Raw genomic sequence first — 14584 nt, 5'->3', positions numbered from 1 at the left:
ATCAAGAAAAGTTCTGGAAAAAAAAAAGAACTACGTGAAAAAAATCAGTGACATTCAGAATGTAGTGGTGAAGAAAGAAACCAAGTTCCCACAAATACATTCAACTCTGTGTGGAGCTGAAAAGTTATTTTAGATAAATACCTTTGGTCTTATTTATTCATAAATCTCCCATTTCAGTTATTTGGATCTAATGCAACAAAGTGTGAAACATAGAAGGATTTAAAAATCATGATTAACGTGTCCAAACACAACTTCATCTCTGTGAAGAAGCCACGGAAATGCTCTTGACAGGAAACAATGATCGTAACGTCATTCCATCCATCCATCAACAAAATCTTAACAAACTACAATCTTCTCAGCTGGAAAAAAAATCAACTTTATTGCAGGTTGCATTGAGTTCCAACACATTGTACAGATGTTACATTTCACTGTTTTGACTCCAGTATGTTTAGTTTTTTTTCATGATGCCATTTTTTCATGCTCGCAAAGCAGTTTAGGTTTCCGTAAAATGTGTCTTTTTTCTTCCAACAGCACAGTAAGCATTACGTTCCCACCTCCATAATTATCCCACTTTAAGCAGAAAACAACGATCAACCAGTGAGGACAGTGAATGGTCTTTTTTTTTAACTGCGTACTGCATTAGCACTGAGCATTAGCAAATGTGTCTGACTCTGATACATTTTCCATGTATTCTCAGAAAAGAATATTTACAACATCACCGACGGGACCTGCTAAGGCTTGTTGGTACTTTAATTTTGAGATTGTTGAAAAATCAAGCACTGAAAAATGGAATCTATACTTAGGATCTATTAATTTTACAAAACATACCCTTTTCCTTCAGGGTTTAGGAGGATCTTGTTGGTAAAGCAGTTTATTTGAAATTTTCACAAAGAGCAAAGTTTCTGCAACTTTGGTGCATTCTGTTTGTTAAATGTCTGAGAATTGTGTTGAAGTTCAACAGAAAATGAAATTCAGTGCACAATAAAATCATTTACTAAAAACAAACTGTTGTCCTATTTAAAGTTACGATTAGCTCAACTAGAATAAAGTTCATGTCCCTCTTGAAAACTGACCTGTCAGTTCCAGTGCGGTTGGAAAATCACCTACAACTAAAGTGAGATGCAGCGCATTGAGGCGCCTCATCTAAACCACTGTGCGAAGACTTTAAACCACCTTTCACAGGTCTGTCAATGTGTTTCAGAATCATGAACGATCCTCTGTACTGGAGCAGAACTGGGAAAAGGGAGACAAACACATCAGAAACATGTTAAGATAAAGCAAATTAAATACAAATAGGAAGTTAGCATGATGTAAAGTGCAAATGACTGATATAAACAGATGAGTAAACACAAGATGTTAAGTTGTTTTTTTGTTTTTTCTCCTTGGAGATTTCAACATCCTCAGAAGGAAAAGCAGAGTGTGATAGACACTCGTCAAAGCTTCACTCCGAAACGGTAAACTCTGCGTTGTTAGCTCGTGGAAGCCAAACTTGTAGCTTCAAATCGGTTGCTGTTAATCAAAACTTTTACAGCAGTTTACTCCTCGGCTTTGGGCTCTGCTGACGCAGAGGCAGTGTCAGATTTGGCCGCGGCTCCTTTGCTCTCAACACTTTTCTCTTTCTTGTCCTGACTGTCGATCTTGGCGTGTTCCTGCTTCACCAGCTCCTCCAGCTCGGCCTGGACACAAACCACAGCACACACACAGGTAATCCGATTACTTTAAGGCAGGGATTGTTGACACAGAACAAAGTAACAAAGAGCCAAGACAGTCATGATGTCTAAGTTGATTTTTCACATATGTGCATTTTATTTCCTGATGATTTCGTTGCACTGAGGCTAAACATTTCAACACAAATACTGTTGCTTTCTTTTTTCTTTTTCAAATATTAACCTCTTTCAATCAGTTTCACAATAAAGACTATTTCATAGGTTGCGACTTGTCCTGCTGGGATTTTTACTTAATAAAACAAGTTCCCAAGTAAAAAGTCTTATGAAAGAGGTTTTAAATTATATTATAGGAGATTAATAAATTACTGACCAAAGATATAAGTTGATTTGTGACTGTAAATTATGACAAGTTCAATAGTGGTCTGCTTTATCACTCCCGATTCAATTGTAACAAAAAAAAAAAAACTATATTGTGCACATGTGTGCATATGGAAACATGCATGTAATCGATTACAGTCCTTTTTCCACCTCTGTCCATCCATGAATTACACTGTAGACGTGGTAAACACACCAACACTCACTGATATGCTGTGTGAACATTTTTGCAGAGAGACCGACGCGGAAGAAGTTCACTGATTTTGTTGTTCCTGGTATAATATTTGCAGCTTTGTTTGCATGATGTTGATCTGGATTCAACGTTTCAATATAAATCCATTCAGTCCATGAACATCATGTTAAAATCCAGTTCACAGTGTATAACAACATGATCACTTCAAGCTGCGGCAGAGACACACTTCCTGGTGTGACAGCAGCGTCCCGGCACAAGGTGAGGTTAGGAGACTCAAAAAAGTTAGACACTGTTAGAACACTGAAAGGCAACCAACAAATCCCCATAAATGAAAACAACAAATGAAATGTGCAATACAAATACCTGGGGGCATGTTTTTCTATAAGTGGATACTGAGATGGAATGTTTCTGATTCCTTTTGCTGGTGAAGGTTTTATATTCAAAGTATCACACGAGAAAGCAGGTGACTCACTTTCCATCCCAGCAGGTCGGCGAGCGCCAGACAGCCGTCGTCACACGTGCTGATGTGAGCTACATCTCTGGAGGAGGAGGAGGAGGAGGAGGAGAGAGGAAGAGGAAGAGGAGGAGGAGGAGGAGGAGGAGGAGGAGGAGGAGGAGGAGGAGGAGGGACAGGTTCTTAGATCGGCTTCACAGCACACATGCAAGTAACTAACCACACAGATGTAATTTTTGTACTATTTGTATTCATGTGAAAATCAGTTTATGAATGACAGCCAGGAAGGCGTCTGTCTGTCTGCGACAGCTGAAATAACTCAGCAATGAATATCATGAGACCAGAAAACACAAAACCATGTTGACCACATGTCTGTTTCAGTTTTAGGAGCAGCAAGTGTCACCTACATTTATTTAGAAAGAAATAACTACAACAAAAATCCAGCGCAAAGAAGTGAAACTGAGATGTAAATAATAGAGATAGATTTTATGTACAGGATAATAAATGAATAACATAACCATTGTTTCAGGCGCACTGACGGTAAAAGACTAACTTTAGTTTCAGTAAAAACCTCTAACATCTGTTACAAAATTTTATTTATTACCTATTTTGATCTTTACATTGCAGAAATTAAACATCGAGAATTAAAAAAAAAAAAAAACACTTGCTGAGAAGTAAACTGTGTAAAGACGGAGTTTCACTTTCAGGGTCTGAAAGATCACAGCTCACCTTTACTCATATTGTAACACACATCTGTTTCCATGTCTGCTTGTGAAGGAGCTTCGATTGCTGTTCATTAAATCCCACCCTGACTGTGACTGTTGACGTCTTCAACACTGATTTTGATCATCAGCGTATTTTATATACGTTAGACATAAAACCATGAAAATCACATCAACCAGTCAAACTGGCCCAAATGTCATTTGGGAGTTGAAGCTTCAGAGGAGCAGCAGGAGCAGCAGTCCTACCTGTAAGCCTTGTCTGAGTCGAAGTCCATGCCTCCTCCAAAGCCGAGCATCCCCAACAGAGGATCAGCCTGGAAGGACATACGATCACCCATAATTACTCAGCTCTGCACACCGACACAATGGATCTGAACTGAAACCATCTGCTGCTTTATGCTTCGGCTTTAGTTGGGGAACAAAGTGGGAGCTACAACAGGCTCCATACAAACTCTGACGAAGAGCCTGAGGAGTGCTGAAGACTCACCTGCCCTGCTTTCTCCATGTTTATGAGCAGTCTGGGGCAACTTTTAGAAACCCTGGGAAGAGAAAAGAGTAAAGACAAGACTGTACGTCGTTGTCACACCGATCAATCCTCTTCACGCGAGTGCCACATGTGGCTCAGAGACACTAAAACAAAGCCTGAATCTTTCAGAATTCACTCTCTCGGTATACTGTTAAGATTATCATGGCATGACTCTTTGTGGTTGTGTAGAAATGTGAGACCTGATCTCTGTTACCTGCCGACGAGGCCCGCGAAAGGCTGGACCTGCAGAGACGTTCCCATGACGATGAGAAGGTCACAGCGAGGAAAATCCTGACGGGCAAAAAAAAACAAACAAAAAAAAATACATGGAAAGGATTATTTGTGGAAAAGTTTGGAATCTGTTCACATTATTTTCCATCCACTTATTTCTTCTCACCATCTTCATTGCAGTGAAGAATCGTACGGGCAGATTCTCACCAAAGAAGACAATGTCTGAGAAAGAGAAGGTACAAAGAAATAAGATGTCAAGAAAGAAGAGTATAGTCAAATTTACAAGTGTTATGTAGTAATTATTAAAGTAGAAACAGTAAAATACATCATTACTGACCTGGTTTGACCAAACTCTGACATTTGTCACATTTGGGAATGTCATCAGAAAAGATTTTTTCTAAAAGGTAAAATAAAGAATTTAAAACTCCGGACTGGACTTTAAAGTGGGTTTACCAGAGAAAACCAAACGCTACCTTTCATCCAGTCCAGGTTGTACTCTTTACGACAGCAGAAACTGACGCAGTGTGATGTGTAGAAGGTTCCGTGGGCTTCGATCAGGTCGTCTCCCTCCAGCCCGGCCACTCGCTCCAGTGTGTCGATGTTCTGGATGAAAGCACACGATAACGTTAATAAAGAAACTGTGATTTAAGCTCATGTGGAGCAGCATGATGTCTCTTCTACCTGTGAATAGCAGCGTCTCAGGAGCCCTTTCTCCTTCAGCATCTTGATGAAGTAGTGGCAGATTGTTGGCTAAACAGCAGTGAAGACAAGACAGGAATCACAAATTAGAAATGACAGCGCTGGTAATTATTACACGTCTCATAGTTATCTGTGGTACCTTGAACTGTCCAGGATAAAGCTCCTTTGCCAGGGCGAAGAACGGCTCTGGGTGTTGCTGAGAGTCAAAAGAGATGACAAAACTTAATGCAAACAAACAAAAGAAAATCTGTGAAATATTCCTATTTAATATCAACATGACACACCAATATACGTTTAAAATACTCTAACACGATCTCTCACAAACCTTAAAGTAATCTATTTGGAAGATGGCTTCTGGATAGGGCAGATTGTATTTCTGCAGGTTTGCATAAAGGCCAGTTCCCGGGGAGCGGAAATCTGGAATCCCAGCAGCTGTGAAGAGAGACGAAAGTTGAGTTATTCATTAAGAATAAGAGAGTTTTTCCATCTAATTTCATCATATTATAGCCGAGATACTCACATGTGGATATTCCAGCTCCAACCATGCAGATGATATTTTTACCTGTGTGGATGCAGACAAACACATGACTCAATCGATATTAACTGTATTTGCGGTAAGAGGCTCTAGCGCAGTAAATCAATCCCCTATGTTCAGTCAGAGTGAACAGACTGAAGGAGGACTCACATTTGCCGCTCTTTATGTATCTCGCCACTCCTTCCAGAGTCAGCTCATCCAAAACTTTCTCTGCTGAGCCGAGGCCCAGAGTGCTGGAGAAGAGGTTGCGCAGGAAGTCCACTGACAGAAACACAGGGTTAAAATGCCGATCAGTACTTAAATCAGCTTCTAAAAGGAGCAAGATGTTATACAGTGAATTACACATAATCTCGTGGGGAACACTTTTCAGAGGATCTACACAGCTTAGAACAGAAGTGCACTCACTGTCTTTACAGAAACAAGATGAAAAAAATGAAATAAATAAGGTTTCATTAGTGTATTAGTTACAAAGGAATATATCAGAAATGAGCAAACTCATCCATAAAGGTGTGGATAATAAGATATGCAATATTATGGGATACATCAACAAAGGGCAAACACAGGTCACTTCCCAGATCTACAAATCTGTGTCCCAGTAAATTAGGACAGGGTGTAAAAATACAGGTCTGATCATCTTCTTGAAATTACTTTAGGCCGCTTTGGATCACCGCTAATCACTGTGCCTTGAGATGTGTAAATACAGTTTGTTGACTTTTAAAGGTGCTGTAGGCAGGATTTTGCTAGTCAATGCTAATTTTTCTGTGTTTTCTTTGGATTAAATGTTAGAGTATCCATTGATAATCCTTTAGGAGTGTAGCATAATTGCACTACCGCGAGGGGCAGCGTTTCCATCTGTCTCTGTTCTGAGCTGAAAAGCAATCTTGACAGCTCCAGGTATCTTTGACCAATCAGAAGAGCCCTGAGGCTCTAACCGTGATTGGTCGAGGGGCATTCGTTGCACGTTCTTGTGGGAGGGGCTTAACTTGCATAAGGGCGTAATGTCAGAGAAAACAGGACAGGATTGGCTGTGCTGGGTTTCAAATCGCCATCTTAGATGGGTCAAATCGCCATCTTGCTTAGGTAAACCTAAGCAAGATGGCGGAGATGCCGAATCCTGCCCACAGCACCTTTAATGCAGATAGTATTTCTACACATTTTAAAAGTAGAAGTATTTTGTGTGCTAACCTTTAGTGTTAATGCTAATCTGGTTACTAACCTGCCTGTGGTTGTCTTTATGTTCTGTGGTTGTTTTTTGTGTGCTGACGACTTGGATTTACTTTGGGATTAATAAAGTATTTATCTCTCTACTCCAAGTGGAGATACATTATCCTATGGTCTTATTTATGAGACAGAAGGAGGGACCTTGAAAAGGGCCACCATCATGCAGTTGCCACACTGGAAAAAAAGGGAGTGGGGCTGTGAAGTAAAGCTCTCCGTTTATCAGTTGGTCTAGATTCCCATGAGACCACGTACAGTGGCAGCTGAAATTTGTTTTCTCCACATGGCAGCGAGCTTCAATACTTTTGACAGAATGAGGAGACCAATCATCTGAGAGAGACTCAGAGTCAAGAGGCCTCCACACTGAGATGAGTCAGCTGAGGTGGTTTGAACACCCGATGTATTCTGGTTGCGTCTCATAAGAAGTGGGGTGGGAATCCACAGAGGAGCTGGCAGAAGGTTATGAAAACAGGGATGTCTGGACTCTAAATATTGCAAATGCCACTTTATGTAAACTTAGCAATATCGAATATTTGAATATAGATGGCAGGATTTATGGCAGTGCTTCTCCGTCCTCATTCTGAGGGACAGCGTATGTTGATCATCTCAAGAGAAAAGCAGTAAAAGAATAAACTAATTGTGTCACTAACAGTCATCAGTCTGTCACCATCAGTCATAAATGAGTGTCATTAGCAGGTGGATGCAGGAATTTTAATTTAAAATGTGGATTTAAAATATACTAATTAAAAGGCCATAAACACACACACCAATGATCTCCAGCCCTGCTGTAGTGCCTTCCTATTGCTTCAATATAACCGAGCCGTTATTTATGCAGAGCAATCGGTAGATCGCCCAAAAGCTTATTAGATTAGTTATCCATTATAATGGACGATCAACCGTCACACACTAGTTTGACGGTTGGTTTCGAAAGTCTCGATAGCGTATTTGTTAAATGGCATTAGCCACTGTTGGTGATAAAGGCTGAAGATCAGTGACTCTACGTCACAAATAAGCATGACTGTAAATTCTGTGTGAACGTACTTTGGTTTTCTCCCGCAGCCTCGTCGTCACTGCTGTCGTCGGATTGATCCTATGAAAGAGAAAACACTGACATTCATCAAAATGGTAAACATGATCAGCTGCAAAGTGACACCACTGAGACTATCCATCCCTTTAAACCAGAGTGTCACACACAGGCAGATCAGGCTTTTGCTTCAATTTTTTTTTCAAATTCATCTAGCCTCCACAACTGCAGCTAAAACTGATATATTATCACCTCTGGTTCGGAAGTGACCTCTTCCTCTTCTTCTTCTTTTTTAGGAAGTTCTACAAAGATAGAATTAAACATGTAATCAAGTTCTGCTCAAACATCAAAACCCCCGTTTGAACAAGCTAGCCACTTAGCACACAGCTAGCTACGGAACAACAACGTTTTAACCATTTCTAAAGTCTGACAGTCATCCTACCTGATGCTTCAGACATTTATCCGCCTACTTAGACTCCTAAACCAAAAAGGTTTGCGTGACAAGCAGTTTAAAAGTCCAGACGTGGAGATTTTCTAGCAGGACCTCACTGCACGGCTACTCGACTGTCTATTGTTGTCGTCCGTGCAAAAATGCAGTCCGTGTTCCGGGACGTGAATGGTTCCTACCTGTGAGTACTTCCCAAAACCTCCGACATTAACCACATCTTACATCTAATTTATTACGATACAGGTAAAATGCATGGAAGTTATGATTGCCACGTACAGATTAAAAGCTACATATGTTAAACTTGCTAACCGAGTCAGTATTGATGGGGTTCTTACATGTAAAAGCTGGAATCTATCCAGCAGACTGGAGTCTTCTTCATCAGGGGGTTGATGCTGCTCCAGTATGAGGCTCACACTGGATTATAAGCTTTAGGTTGCTCACATAAGCTTCCAAAGTGAAGATTAGAAATAAATACAGCCACCCTTTCAAACATGTCATGTAAACTCACAAAGAAAGAATTCAGTAATCATGACACTTTGCAGCAGTTTATTGGGTAAATTTACAGTAATATTTACATCACACACCAAAAATGGCTGACACGTTGCTTTGTTGCACTCAGATTTACAAAAATGTGTACACTTTTTTCTACAAATTTATTCAGGAGAAACAAAATATTTGAGCAGTCACTGGATCTCACAGGAAAATATAAAAATTATATTTCAAACATGAGGAAGTATGTGTTTGTTTTAATTGAGGTTTATGTTAAACCAGATGTTTAGATGTTTACAGTGGTCAACTAATTCATTATGTGTTGATATAAAGCTAATCAAATCTTCTGTTCATCTCATAAATCTTTGCATACAGAGTTCAGTTCGTTCAGTGGTATATGCATGACTCCATCTCCCTCTGCGCTGATTAATGTTCTGGTCCATCTGTCATCTACGTCTCAGAATGGCTTTCTCCACACCCTTCTCCACCTCCTCCTCCACCCCTCCGATCTCGACAGGACTGAATTTGTATCCATTCGCTGTGATCAGGCAATTTGGCAGCATCTCCTCCAGCAGGATAACCACCAAACCGGGGCTCGAAATTTTGGGAAGCGACGAAATGTCCAGGCGCTTCAGTCCCCTTCAGCACGTTAGAAAGAAGTCACCACAACAGCAGTAACAAGGGGGGATATGTGAATATGTTGGGAATTGGGGTGTTAATTACTCACTTGAGATTCCTGAGTGCCGCAAGGCCCCCTGTGGTGATGCGTGGACAGTGAGAAATGTCCAGCTCCTCCAGACAGTCCTGAAAGATGTGAAGTCCAGCCAGGAACCAGTCGTCCACTTCAGGGCAGCCCTGTAATTTCAGTGTCCGCAAAGATTTTTGGACCTCTGAGGAGGAAGATAAATCAGTTAAAAAACACAGCTTAATATGTTGAATATTATTATATAATTATTATATTATTCTGAACTAAATTGCATACATCTGACAAGAAAGAATATGTGCTAATATCAGAATAAAAGAAACTTTAAAAGAAAAAAGAAAAGTGTGAGCTTGAGCTCCATACTCAGGTTTTGCAGTCCACTGTAGGTGATGACAGTGTGGCTCATGTCTACTTCTTCCATTTGTGTATCTTTATATTGCAAGAAGTCCCAACTGAATCTGCCTCTCCAGTCTGCACGGTACCACTCTGACTGGCCAACAAACCTGGGCATGAACCACGGGTTGAATGAGAACCAAATCACTTCTCTTGTCATCTATTTTAACACTTGATCTCAAGACACAATTATCCGTTCATCTAAAATCTTAAACCACAAACAGTAAGAAAAAAAAAATACCGATCACAAGAGCCTTACCTGAATCCTCCCTTCAGACGTAAGATGAAATATGCAGAGGCGATGTTTTTCCCATAATACCTCTCTGTGTAGCCATAGTAGCTGTATGAGGGTAAAGAAAACTTATTGGTCTTATTGGGAAAAAAAAGTGTGTTAAAATCTTCTGAAACTGTTCTGTGACTGCTATTTTTTTTTAGAATCCCTTAAGAACTGTAAACTTATCAGGATAACAAGTAATTACATTTTCTCTTTCAGATGTTTATGCAAACATTTACACTTAACAACCAGATCATTGGGATACTTGGACCAATACAACAACAATACAATATAAAGCATTAATTAAAAAAAATATATTTCAGGCTATAAGCCGCCCTGGTGTGGCCAACATATGGAAACATTTAATCCCTGCAATCTAAAATGAGCCGAGAGATTATTGTCAGTTTCAGTCATGATAAACAGGTAGTATGGAACTAACTGCTTTGGGCAACACTGATAATTATTTCTTTAGATCAAGATTGACTATAGCAGGTCCATTGAAACCATATTGGTTTGGGAGAGGTGTAACACAACCTGTCTCCTGAGAACTACAGATTACTGTCATCTTACGCATTCTTCTTCCGGAGCTGGTCCCTGGACAGCTGAGATTTCAGGTACAACAGCATCTCCACATCATGGAAACGCTGGGCCAGGAAGAGGAGGAACCGCCTGTAGAGAGGAGGAGGAGGAGGAGGAGGAGGAGGAGGAGCAGAGGGATGGGGGGAGGCCGAGCTGGAGGAGCTCCACTGTCTCCTCACAGAGAAGAGAATAACCGATCGATGGCAACATCTGACCAGGGACTGCGGAGAGAGATGAGAAGGAGGACATGGAGGAGGATTTCTGTTTTTCCACATATTATCTGATAGGAATGGATTAAAACTAAATCTTGCCTGTTTTTAAAGTGTGTTAAACACACGCAATCACAGGTGTTATTGATAGATAGATAGATAGATAGATAGATAGATAGATAGATAGATAGATAGATAGATAGCATTAAATTCATAATTTCTGCCCCCCTGCCGAAGTCCAATAAACCTACACACAAACGCCATAACGAGTCAGTAACAATACGACTGTGTAATAATTTACACACTTCTTTCATACCGGAGGTAAAATCCTACACTTGGCGTGAAAAAGACCAGTAAAACGTGGAATTTTGAAGGGTGACTTACTGAACAGGAGGCAGACATAACTCCAACCATGGTACGGAGACCCGAATAGGACATATTAGATTGCGCGAATGTGACGGTTGCTGTTGTCCTCCATGTTCACCACTGGGTGTCGCTAAAAGCACGTATGTGACCCCGTCTGTTATGACCTGGGACAAACATCAAGACATCGTAACTCAATTTCTAAAAAAGAAAATATTTTCATCCATTTTCATACAGATATCATGTGAATGAATGAATGAATGAATGAATGAATGAATGAATGAATGAATGAATGAATGAATGAATCCTGTACTCGTGAGAATTATCCAGTTCCTTCCTCAAACAGAACTGGAATCTGTAAGAAAACAAGATTTACAGTTAAGAAGAGTTTTAATTCAATGACATAATCACATGAAGTATAACAATAAATGCGTGACGATCTAAGAGACACTGGCACAAACATAAAATTCATGAGAAATCTTGGAAGAAATCTGCACCTCATGTAGGTCATGATCAAGCAATAATAACAATTTCCTTTAGAAACAAACGATATTAGTCATTGCATCTTTTCTCAAGCAAGTGTGTTGGTAAAACTGCAGGCTAGAAATGATCACTTAAATGCTTAGAGGTGATTCATTGTGTCTGAACTAGAATGTTATTGCAAAAAAAGTTCATTATGCATTATCTTTCTGCTGCACTGTGTGATTCAAACCAGGCCGTTTATCTTCCAGCAGAAAGAACACAACGAAGACAAACATCCTAGAAGATGTTCAGGCTGATGTGACTGTGCTGGCCTGTTCTCTCTGGTATGTTCTGATCAGTATTCAGTTCACATATATACCGTTTATGGTGTGATTCAACACATCCTCTGAGAAATGGAGGGAGAATCAGTGTTATCTGCTCTGGACATGTGATCCCTTTATGTTCCCCCTTGTATGACGTGATTGTTGATGGTCTGGTCCCCTCGGGGCTGGAGGGTTGTGTCCTGGGAGGGATGGGAGTCTGAGCCCTTGCTTAGTCGCAGCCGGTGTAGATACATACATGTGGATGGTTCTGTGATAGAGCTCATTAGGGTCACACAGTAGCCATGACCATATGATCATAGCTGGCAGTGAACTGAGTCACAGATGTGCCTAACATGGAATAGAAATAAGCTTAGAGCATGCACATTTACAAATAAATAGTTACTTTTATGTATAAAATGCACTGCATGTCAAAAAGATTACCATAGATAATTTGGGGTAGTGCTGAGATGTCTGTACTGCCTCAGCCGTATTCTGCTCGTGTAAACATTTTGATGTGCTGGATGGTTGTGTTCAGTTTGCCCCATAATTTTGGCAGTTTACTGTTACATATGTAATAATTATAGAAAGATTAATCCCCTGGAGGAAAACTGCAGTGCATTTCATCAAGTCCTCTACATAGTTAACCAGAACAACACTAACTGATTAGAGCGGTGGCCTTGCTGAGAGAGCCACACTGGAGAGCAGTGGGATTTGAACCTGCAAACTTCTGATCCAAAGTCTGCTTCTGGGCCCCAGATCATCTAACCATGCTGTTGTAATAGTATTTTTAGACTAACTGTGTTATAGCCTAATGTTTCTACTTATTTTTTTTGTGTTTTGGGCACACTAAGGACTCTCAACTTTAGGTGGACTAAGACTTGAGGTTTTGGGGTGCATTTACACAATTTACGCAAACACAGCATGCTATCAATCACTGACTAACCCTAACCCTAACCCTATTGAGTGAAGCATTGAATATTAAAAAATGGTTTATAAATTTATCCACGGGGACTGTTAAAACAGCAATGTCAACACAGATCTAAAGTGGGCACAGTGAATATGCCTGTGGTCAACCCTGTGTCTGGTTTCAAAGGCATCAGTAAAACAATTTTGTGTCAAAACAAGTAGTAATCTTTAGTTGAATGCCAAAGTCATCAATACATGATATTATATTTCACTGTAAAAGGTACGATTGTTGATGGTTTTCGGCATCCATATGCATTCAGAGGCATGTGGTAGATGAAATCTGTGGTCTTTGTAACATCCATCTGTGTACTTGTAGCCCTTACGGTTTGGCACATTAGTTTGTTTTTATACCTGAAGTGGTTTGAATTGCTTTAACAGTACAGTCTGTTTTAAAAAGTGTGAAACAAAGCGCTCATTACTATTAGTAAGCAACACCCAGCAGGATGATTTTATAACTTGAAAGCCTGAACATGGCTGCAGGCAATACTATTTAAATAAAGAAAAAAATGTAACATCTTACAACTTTGTTAGCTTGTGGCAGATCATACTCGTTGAATAAATATATGTCTTCGAATAGAGGCAAAAACTGTTGTGTTTTCTTGCAAGTCTTCTAGTCACAGAGGACCAGGGGGGTCAAAAGGTCTTCCATCTTTCTGGAGTAAATTGGAACACAGAGATGGGATCACTGCCCTCTCCAGATCCGGCTCTTGGTACAGCAGATGCCTAGGGGAATACTGGACAACCCCCCCCCCCCCCCCATTTTTATTTAAACTGTTGTAACAATCATTCACATTGAAGACTAACAGAGAGCTGGACAACCATCCAAAATTAATTTGTGCATGTGTATAAATGTTTAGGTGGTGAGTGCAGAACTATGAGTATGACGGTAATTTTGGACCCAGTTGAGGCAACTTTTACATCAATCACAAAGTATGCCACAAAGATATCTGTAATTGCACCCACAGTATTTACAAATAGTGGTAGTACAGTTTAATATTGTGAGACATGTTTTTGCATTCTTAAACCATCCAGCAGTTCCAGTCCTTACCTGGTTTAAATCAGATTTCAAGCTTTCACATCTCTTCACATGCTCTCTGGTTCCACTCACTTACTTAATTCGTCTCACTGATACACACTGCAAATCTCACAGGACACTGTTTGCACGGATTGGTAAAGCAGTCGCCAAGACTCTGTGATTCCTGTTGTACGTCTTAAGGGGTATTTGTTCAGTAATCAGGCAGGACAACAGGATTTAGGACATGAAAACACAACTGAATCAGTCTCAGTCACCTTAAAGCACACACATCTGCAATCTGCTCCTCGTATACGTTGTATTACATCTCAATATCTCAATATTGCTTCCTTATTTAATTTTCCTTCCAGCGCTGTTTGGATTTTCTCTTTAATACCACTGGGGAGCGGAGACAGCTTGAAACGCCGCTCAATATGACAGATGCGACACAGAAATGCGAGCGTACCTACTCATAGAGCCACACACTCAACCCTGTTGGTGTGACATGGCAGACAGCTTACACCTGCTGGTGCACACAATTAGCAAATGAGATCATGGTTAGCACTTTCCCGGTGTGTTTGCAGAAGATTAGCAGGGGGAAAGATGCTACAGTTGATAATGGGAGAAACATAGGGGACTCATAATGTGCTTCCAGTGAGAGGTTCCTGACAAACACAGCAGAAGAGATCAACAGTGAGGAAAACAAATGTGAGTATTTC

At 40.3% G+C, this 14584-nt stretch overlaps 2 protein-coding genes across 3 annotated transcripts; both read right to left on the bottom strand.

Moving 5' to 3' along the window:
* Positions 1-355: 355 nt before the first annotated feature.
* On the bottom strand, positions 356-8228 carry sirt2 (sirtuin 2 (silent mating type information regulation 2, homolog) 2 (S. cerevisiae)). Of its 2 annotated transcripts, XM_030109134.1 has the most exons (16): positions 8087-8228; positions 7897-7946; positions 7662-7710; positions 5553-5663; positions 5388-5429; positions 5193-5299; positions 5007-5063; positions 4850-4918; positions 4642-4771; positions 4506-4565; positions 4335-4390; positions 4152-4228; positions 3899-3950; positions 3658-3725; positions 2708-2774; positions 356-1676 (listed from the first exon to the last, which is right to left on the bottom strand). In XM_030109134.1, exons 1-16 carry the CDS (start codon positions 8100-8102, stop codon positions 1536-1538), a joined length of 1152 nt encoding a protein of 383 aa, XP_029964994.1. In that variant the 5' UTR covers positions 8103-8228; the 3' UTR covers positions 356-1535. The 2 variants fall into 2 exon arrangements, with proteins under 2 accessions (XP_029964994.1, XP_029964993.1); XM_030109133.1 differs by lacking the exon at positions 8087-8228 and having other exon boundaries at positions 7897-7968.
* A 393-nt stretch (positions 8229-8621) lies between these two features.
* On the bottom strand, positions 8622-11154 carry LOC115401009 (distal membrane-arm assembly complex protein 2-like). Its single transcript, XM_030109135.1, has 6 exons — positions 11124-11154; positions 10522-10751; positions 9937-10017; positions 9648-9787; positions 9309-9471; positions 8622-9220 (listed from the first exon to the last, which is right to left on the bottom strand). The coding sequence occupies exons 1-6, from the start codon at positions 11151-11153 to the stop codon at positions 9028-9030; spliced, it is 837 nt and encodes a 278-aa protein (XP_029964995.1). The 5' UTR covers position 11154; the 3' UTR covers positions 8622-9027.
* Positions 11155-14584: the final 3430 nt, after the last annotated feature.

Source organism: Salarias fasciatus, chromosome 14 (assembly GCF_902148845.1).
Source record: "Salarias fasciatus chromosome 14, fSalaFa1.1, whole genome shotgun sequence".
NCBI lineage: Eukaryota > Metazoa > Chordata > Actinopteri > Blenniiformes > Blenniidae > Salarias > Salarias fasciatus.
The sequence above is the reverse complement of the archived record's forward strand: the minus strand, read 5'-3'. Positions and strand labels throughout refer to the sequence as shown.